Raw genomic sequence first — 9,910 nt, forward strand, 5'->3', positions numbered from 1 at the left:
GGTATATATAACCCTATATCTGACTCTTTTAGTTTTACAAACAACCGTTATGTGAACAAAACTATAATACTCTCCTTAGCAACTTTGTTGCGAGAGTATAAAAATTGTTTCTTAGCGATCATACCCCTTTAAATAACAATATATACAAGATTATGATTGATTTATTGTAAAATATTTCATTGGCAGTCAACCGAGAGTTCAAAAATCATTATATTAGAAGTTTGGAGATGAGGCGAAATCAATTTTTCACATTTTCCTTATAAGGAGAAATTGTCTATTTCAAATAGTCCCGTATAGGCTTGTGCAAAATGTTCGAAATGGTCGGGCACTTGATGAAATCATATATATGTCACCAAAAAGTTAGCGCTAAACTGCTTATTGTACAATTATATATCAATTCACATGCGAACTTAATGTGTTACCTTTATGGTTAAATTTAATACTTATGACATTTTTCTTAAGAGAATTATCGCGCTTTAAGTAGTAAAATAACAGTTATGTGGGAGATGGGCGTGGTTACAAAAATGTTTTCGCTAAGTTTAGTCATTAAAGCTTTAGTAATTTTTGGGATAAGCTCTTTCTAATATAATTTGTATATCAAAAAGCTACCATTACCAGTGTGAACCAATTCTCATATAAGTAGTATATAGTCATGGATATACAGGCTTTCGAAGCTCACTGATTATATATAACTCTATTATCATTTCGATCAGTTTTAAGTGCTAAAAACAAAACTCATCGGTCTGTTACCAAAATTTATAACAACTCATTTTGGATTGGCACCATCCAGTAGTTTGTACAACTTGTTTCCAAATTAAATCTGACGGGAACACTTTGAACACTTTTTATTTTCTTTGTAAAGTGAAATCAATAACACTTAATATGTATCCGGAGTACATTAATATAAGACTTTCACATACTGTTTTCGTTTTGGTTTTCAAACTTCTTTTATATGTATATGTAAACTACTACAATTAAATCTTAATATTTTTGATTACAATTTGTATTTATAAAACGTCACAAAGTAGATCTTGAAAAGAAAGCATACAATGACCGTGAATTTGCACTTTCATACAGCAATAAGTAACCAAAAGAGTAAAATTTGCATCATTTTGAAACCACCTCTCATTTGTTATGTATTTCATATACATACATACATTATTTTTTGTCAAACTTAAGATACCTTTACTCTTTATACTCAGTGATGAGGTCAATGAGTTTGACCTCGTTTGATGTTTTTATTCTACGTATTAACAAAAGCATCACCTTACAGCTGCTATCACCACATATTTTATACAATCTCGTAAGTATCTATGAAACGAATACGAGCAGTGTTGATAATAATAGATAATTTAGTGTAAGTATGTCAATTTATACTTTAAAAACTCAAAGTTAAATCAATTGAGATAAATATATCAAAATAAGGTAATAGTACAAATAAATTAAGTGCATCATAATTATCTTGCTTATTTTTAAAAAAGTCTCAAATTTATTAACATTTTCTGATACCTACAATATTTCGATCCGAATATTCTTATATACTTGTTAATATATAAATAATAAAAGTAAAATGGTATTCATTGCAATATAGTACTGTTAAGTAATATTAAAGCGGCAAGTTTAATTCATAGTGGGTTAATATTATATAAGCCATGGCTGCCTGTTCGCCTGTGGGTGATAAGACACCTTGGTTGGTAAAATAGTTTTTGATAATAAAACATCTTTGCATTTGAAGACAGACACTAAGAAGATTTGAAGTTTTTTGGGATATCGATTATACATTTAATATATTTAGTTTTCATTGTCAGCTTAGCTATGTGGCGCTAGAGCATTGAGTAAATATTTTAGCTGTTAACTACCAGATGCCTTCAGTACCTCATATTACCGCAGTTAATTTGAATTCTAATTCCGATCTGCTTATAAGTGCTACATCTTTATAGAGTGAAATACGCACTAATTACATAGTTATATAAATGGATAAGTGGTAACACATTATCAGGCCATTGATTTCGTTCAAAGCTAATATTGGCAAAACGTGACCAATGGCAAATACTTATGTATATTCAAGTGGAATTTAGTTGACAGGAGAGTGAGAAACACAAAAATCATAACTGTGGTAACATGAGATGAAAAAATAACTAGATAATGTCGCTATTCAGCAAAAGATATTAACAAAAACAAATCAATACTGGAAAGCAGAACGAATACTAAATGCTTAGAATATGATATTTATAATTAGAATATATGCTTAAATATTGAATTAACATACACATGTAACTTAAAAACGAGAAAAATTTCAACTTCGGCTGTACGCGGACATGTAGGTATACATAACTAACTCTGAAAACTTTAGTTAATGTAAAGAATCTATAAGTCKAATTAGGATTATTTAGTAAATAAGTAAGGAAAGGCTAAGTTAGGGTGTCACCGAACATTTTATACTCTCGCATCATAGTCGGTTAACGCACTTTTAGTGATTTTCAACATAACCTTTGTATGGGAGCTGGGCGTGGTTATTGCCCGATTTCTTTCATTTTTGAACTGTATATGGAAATGCCTGAATGAAACAACTCTGTAGAGTTTAGTTGACATAGCTATAGTAGTTTCCGAGATATGTACAAAAATCTTAGTAGGGGGCGGGGCCACACCCACTTTTCCAAAAAAATTACGTCCAAATATGCCCCTCTCTAATGCGATCCTTGTGCCAAATTTCACTTTAATATCTTTATTTATGGCTTAGTTATGACACTTTATAGGTTTTCGGTTTTCGCCATTTTGTGGGCGTGGCAGTTTGCCGATTTTGCCCATCTTCGAACTTAACCTTCTTATGGAGCCAGGAAATACGTGTACCAAGTTTCATCATGATATCTCAATTTTTACTCAAGTTACAGCGAGCACGGACGGACGGACAGACAGACATCCGRATTTCAACTCTACTCGTCACCCTGATCACTTTGGTATATATAAYCCTATATCTGACTCTTTTAGTTTTAGGACTTACAAACAACCGTTATGTGAACAAAACTATAATACTCTCTTTAGCAACTTTGTTGGGAGAGTATAAAAAGATATATGTCTATAGTGGTTCGATCTGAACAATTTGTTTTGTAGTGTTGCCCTGCACATAAAATGTTATGTCTCATGGAGTAGTGTGTTGAGATGGTGAATGTTGCGTGTGTTGGGAGGGGGCGACTTGGACTCATTTAGCCATATATTTTATAAGATCTCCGATGCTTTCTTCTGCGTGTTACTTATTTCGGGACAACCTCAAGGGAATACAAATATTTTGAAGGATGTATTTTGTTAAACTGATATTTATAACATATTGTATTATGATAACAACATATACATACACATATATTTACTTGTTGCTTACTTATAAGTATTGTACTATATAAATTACTTGTTCTTTTCTCRTATTTCCAGAATGCGATCTTTCATCGAAGAAAATGAGAAAAATGATCCTCTAATTAATGCCCCGGATAAGAAGAACAATCCTTGGGCTGAAAAAGGAAAATGCGTTCTTATGTAATATTATCGTAACCCGCAACAGTACGATACCAACATTCACAAATATCCCATTTATTACTACAATCACCACAATAATACCACTAGTGAGAAAAATTTTGTCAATAATAAGAATTATAAAACAAGGAATGAAAATAAAATAAATAAACCCTTAAGAATACAACCACAAAATGCAATTAATGACTACAATAGCAACAAAACCAACCTGCAACATTCAGATAGTCTTAATAAAATAAACTATAATAATTCCTTACTCCCAGAAAATATTCAACAGCGGGAAATTCAGTTAAAATTAAAGAATGATGTAGATGGGGCTCAAAGAGAAATAATAACAGAAGACTACGGCGAAAAGGAACAAGTTGAAATTGATGGCTTCTTTCTAAATGACGAAACAGTTACAGTATGCTATGGTAATAATTATTACAACAATAATAAGAACAATTATTACCATCAAAATTATAACTTGAATTACAATGAACATCTGCATGAGTATTCGCATTCCAAAACCCAAAAATTAATTCACCAGTTAAAACGTCGTACCCTAAGAGAAATTGTACAACGTCCAACTCTTATACAAATTGCCGCTTTCTTCATGTGGTTCCACGGTAAATTTTGGGAATTCTACTATGAAACACTGGCTCGAAGATTACAGTAAGCAGCAAAATTGTTTATATAAGTACTGAAATTAATTTTCGTATGTAGGTTTTTAGGTTAACAATTAAACGATTGTCTGGAAAATTAGCTATGGATAAACATCTTTCGTCAACATAGTTGGTAGGGATTTCTTTTTGCTGGATTTGCTAACCCAACTGATTCTAACTAATTTTAGCTATTCGTTAAGCTCGTTAGCTGAATTGGTGGCTAAGAAAACATTATGTATTCAGTTTCAATATGTGCATACAATATATTCAACAATATGAAAACATTCATACATTATTTTTTCGCTGAATCTAATGTACATGAAATGTACTAGTTACAAAATATCCAATCCAAAACTAATACTCTAATGAAATCTGACAAATCATCGTAGCCATTGACGTTCAATAATTTACTTTAGTTTAATTTTTTTAATTTCTATTTTATATAAAGCTATATACACTTAAAAATTTTGTTATTTTGTATTACCTTCACGTATTGTTTTTATTTAAAATCATCGTAAACCTCAAATTTTCCCAATATAAGGGCAATTCTCAATTCTCAAAAGTAAATAAAATATGAAACCATATAAAAAAAACACCAAAAATTCAAAGTAATTGAAATTATTATTTTAGAAATCCTAATATGTGTATTATGATAAGTAGTTTTTGAAGATATATTACAAAGACTTAATTGTAAAAGTCTAACATTAGTATTAAAAATTTGGTGAAGGAAAAATACAAAAGATACAACCCTTATCCCACCCTATTTTGAGTAAAGCCTAATAAACAAAATGTTATACGCGGAAATGATGTAATTAAAAATTTTAATTAATGCAGCCTTACAAATGAAATTAAGCGAAAAAGTGATATTACTTTTTGCATTCTACTTTCACGCCATCAAATCGCATTCACCGTAACCAAAAGCAAATAATACGTGTTCACTAGACACATTTTAAATTGAAATTTTCTATTACCTACATTAATTAAAGCTATTACTGGGAAAATATAGTATATTCGTAGAAAGATATATGAAGCCAATGCTACGATTTTTGATATTCAGAACTTTTTATAAAAATAAAACTTCGACATACATACATATAAATACTCGTATATTTAACATTGCTAGGCCATGAAAGATTAATCACTATAATTTATTCAACATGCGCTATGTGCCTATCAGTAAACAAAAATTAATATTTAAATCACAGATCCAATAATGAATTCATGAGATGCTATTGGAAAATTGTGAAACTACTTTAATCACAACTATTACCTCCTTTCTTACTAGCTATTAAAACTTTACTTAGAAACAAAAAGTTAGTTCTGTTATTTCAAATGTATTTCGATTTCAATTATTACTTCACTGAAAACATCAAAGCGAAACTTTTACCCGTAAGCATTTTTGCTTACTTAATCAGGAAAACTAGCTTTGCATACTAGTATGGTCAAAAAGAAAGGTAATAAATACATTTTATAAAATCTTACCAAAAAAATTAAAAACAGTGAACTAGTTTCAATATGTAGTATATATATGGCTCATAGTTTCAGTATATATGTTATAAATCACTTGTAACGCGATTTAATTGGATTGCTAAATACGTATAACATTTCTTCGCACTGTTTATTAGTTTCCGATATTATTAATGAATTAAGTGAGGAAAGTAGAAGACAATTTCAGCATAGTTCAAACAGTATGTATGTACTTTTAACATTCTATTTAATAGGCCAAATAAGGTATTAATAATAAATAGGCGAAAGCAAATTAACAACATAATTTATATTTAATTATAGCTTAACACAATTTACAACAGTATTCGAATGCAATTCGATAGCTTCAGTTCATGTACTTAATTCAAAATCAAATTATTCGAAAATGTTCATCATCTAATTCATCGAAAATGAGTAAATAAAACTTAGTTATAAAATAATAAAAAGGCGGCCAAAACGTAAGTAAATATATACAAAACTATATACACATACATATTATATATACAGAATATTAAGAAGTTGTCCTTCTGGTATATGTGCACACTAAAAATATTTAGAAAAAGAGTTATCAAATTGTAAATGTCTCACAAAACGTATTAGTTTGCTTTCGTAAATAAAATATTAAAGTTACTCAATGGAATAACAACAAACAAAAATGTTATGAGTACTTAAAGTTAAAAGAGCTATAGCCAATGTAAAGTAACTTTATAAATTATACTATTTAAATTTTCTTACATCATACATACTTGTGTTACAATTGAATTAACAACAGTACCAATAAAATAGTAGACATTTTCGTTTTTTACCAGGATATCATGAATTAATTTGTTATTAAAATAAAATTTATTCGAGAACTTTAAGCCAAAGTAAGGAAGAAAGTGTGTTGAAAATAAGTTGGATTTCAGTAAAATAGCTGAATTTGGCTGGCGAAGATAAAAAGTAAACAAACAAATACAACTGCAATTAAAAAAAAAACCCGACATTTACACATAAAAAGTAGTTGACAAACAGATGTCAAATTAGTGATGAGTACAACAAACGTAAAACTTAAAAATACACATCCTTAACAACAATACGAAGGAAGAGTCGTCATAACTTTAAGTCAACAAGCAACAAAAATACGAAATAATAAGTAAAAGTAGGTTTATTAAAATATTAAGACATGTTACATAAAAAGTAGTAGAAGCATATAACAACTTTTAATAGTTGATCTTGAATATAATAATAAAAATAATATATGTGTGTTAATAAATGTAATCATTCCGAAAAAATACAATTTTAATAACAATGTGTGTCGAAAAGATAGTAATAGCTTAAAAATAAATCAGAACCTGAGTTACTCTGACATTCGTTAAAATGACTATCTGATAATTGAGCGTTAATTGCAGCTGAAAAATAGGGTTAAGATAACATTTAATAGCATGAAAAATCAAAACAACAATTGTTTAATAAGTAAATATTAAAAGACACAACGGAAAAGTGTAAGGTGTAAAAGAAAAATGTCTTTATCTATATTAAAAAGCTGTGATTTGATTTTCTGAAACCGTTAGTTTCTGTGATTGGAGAATTCATAAAACCGAATGAAATAACCAATAAATTTTAAGTTACATCAGTTTAAAATATATTAAAGTTATTACAAAAGTTAGTATCAGACAAAGTAAAGAAAATATATATTTAAATTGGTTAAGTAACAAGATAAGTATATAATKGTCACACATGTATGTATATGCATAATAGAAAATCTATATTCTTGAATAATACAATGATTTTGAACAATACATAACTTTCCGGAGTTTTGGGAAATTTGTACGAAAACTTACATAACAATAGCTCAGAACCGAAAAATATATGCTTATATGTTAAGAAGGTCAATGCTCATTTAAATAAATTAAGTAAAGGTTTATAGTTAGTTTAAATTCAAGTATTGAGAGAGGAGATAGAGTAAAATGAAAGCTAAGCAACTGAGAAAAATATTTATGAAATATCGAAAATATGGCTAGGAAGCGAAAAATATTTGATTGCAGTCAAGAGATTGAAGTACAGATGTACGGACTGTGAAAACGAAGAGGCAGTGATAACGAGCGAAAGATTTTGCTAAAAAACTGCCAAAATATCACCACAAACTAACAGCCAAGATTTCAAAAGGGATGGATTTAATGGAGAGTTATTAAATTTCTTCTACAATGGCTCATTTTACAAAATTCGAACACACAATTAGCAGATACGTTGAGAGTAGTATCGCATAGATGGAAACTTTTTCATCTTTTGATATTAATCGATTAGAGATATGATAACAAAAAAGCTTTGACAATTAATCTATGTATGCAAATATGCATTTAATTCGACATACAATTTGAAGAACAATGAAAATAACTAATATATGGTACTTTTAATTGAGAAAATTTCGTATATGTATGTAAATCATATTAAATAAATTTCTGTTTTCACAAACAATCAACGCCGTAATAAGTTTGCCGAAAGCTCTAATGAAGCCTTAGAAATTAACCATAGTAATGCTGTCATTTGCGCAGCTGTGCGACAATTGTTATGCGCGATACGATATATCACTGAGATAGGGTTGGAAACGTGTATTAATGAGTAGTCAGAACACTCGCAAACAGCCACAGCATGAATGTGTGAAATCTGTGATGGCGATTTTGAGCGAGTAGGTGAGCAGGTAAGCTAGGATGATTGAATTTACATCGCCACATTTCTACGTAACATATACATATATACTTGAAATTATTCAGTATAAGAAATAACAATACATACATATTGTATACCACAAAAATAATTGTATTAGAAATTTTAAAATTTATTCAGCGTCCCCAAAAAATATTAACACAGTTTTTGAAGCGTGTAGTACTTCATAATTATATTGATATAGGAAAAAAATCACTTCTACCTGTAATCAAAAAATAATGTAGTCTTACTTTTTATTGGCACGATATTTTGCTCATAAACTCTTTTAAAAATAATTACTAAAGTTCGTTTTAAACCGATGTAGCATAGTAGYTGTCTGAGCATCATTCTCGAAAGTTGAATGTTAATTCTACTGAGAAATATAAACCAGTTCATAGAGGTTACAAATATTAAAATAGAAAATATACTCTTTGGAAAGTATAAGCTTAATCATGTTATGATAGCAGGATGTTATATGAACTGTTACATTTTATCAGGTATGTTCGAAGAAGACACGTACACATACCTACAACATTGGGAAGTGTACATACATTTTACTAGAATTCTGAATAATAACGGAAACATTCTTTTGAAGGCACTATAACCACAAAGTATCGCAGTGATAACCACGAGTAAAACAAATATTAATGATGGAGAAACGGAAATGTTAAACATTATAAAATGGAGTAGATGGCAAAGTCAAATTCAATGATGTTAAACTACTGAGATCTCTAATATTTAGATATTTAGTAACGTAAGTTAATGTTGGCTCTCAAATTATAATAAACGATATTATTAACAAAAGAACTAGCAAATATTATCAATTACAATGCATAACTAATAAAATAATAGAATACCTTTTCAAAATATTACATTTTAATAATGTTACCGAAAGTATAGATTTATGATTACATGTAAACTCCAAGCCACGTGCATGTTAAATTGCTATACTAGTATTATGCATTTTACATACATATTGAATGCATAATAGTAGCTGCTTGAGCTTAAGATTAATTATAATTAAGAAATTGATTGATATTGAAAGTTGCCCAAATTTACCAAAATAAACTCTAAAGAGTTTCTAGCGGTCAATAACATCTAGACTGCGAATCAAAAAGAAATAATCTTTGTTTCATTTAACATTTAGTTTAATGTATTCTACTTAGAATGACTAATTATACTTAAACGAGATATATAGAAATACAAGTAAATAAGTTAGTGATGGTATTTAAACAAAAACAAAAAACCAACAAACGGAAAAACATCATTCGTAAAACCTATAAAAAGAACAACAATTTAAATTCAAATACATATAGTAATACACAATTATTAAGAAGAAACCCTATTTATTTGTATTATATACGAGTACACTTATATTATTGTGGGATATTAAACCAGTTAATAACCCTATATTCAGTAACAAGCAAACAATTTAAACCACTCTTAGGAAAAATATTTGAATCGGCAAGAACTTTGAATATACAATATATATGAAACTACAATTTTAGCCACTATTAGAAAGAAAACCAAACGATTTCCAAACTAGAAATAATCTGTAACTCATAATGAGTAGT

General features: G+C 28.9%; 1 protein-coding gene across 1 annotated transcript in view; it reads left to right on the forward strand.

Annotated features, from left to right (window-relative positions):
* LOC108968562 (guanine nucleotide-binding protein subunit gamma-e) overlaps positions 1 to 9,910 on the forward strand; it is a 15,762-nt gene extending 5,852 nt beyond the window's left edge. Inside the window, exons 4-5 of the mRNA XM_018932681.1 lie at positions 3,427 to 4,179; positions 4,231 to 9,910. Coding sequence (XP_018788226.1) covers positions 3,427 to 3,532 — 106 coding nt within the window. The 3' untranslated portion in view covers positions 3,533 to 4,179; positions 4,231 to 9,910. The remainder of the gene's footprint in view (positions 1 to 3,426; positions 4,180 to 4,230) is intronic.

This window comes from Bactrocera latifrons, unplaced genomic scaffold (genome assembly GCF_001853355.1).
Source record: "Bactrocera latifrons isolate USDA-ARS-PBARC rearing strain unplaced genomic scaffold, ASM185335v1 scaffold_22, whole genome shotgun sequence".
In the NCBI taxonomy this organism is placed as follows: Eukaryota; Metazoa; Arthropoda; class Insecta; order Diptera; family Tephritidae; genus Bactrocera; species Bactrocera latifrons.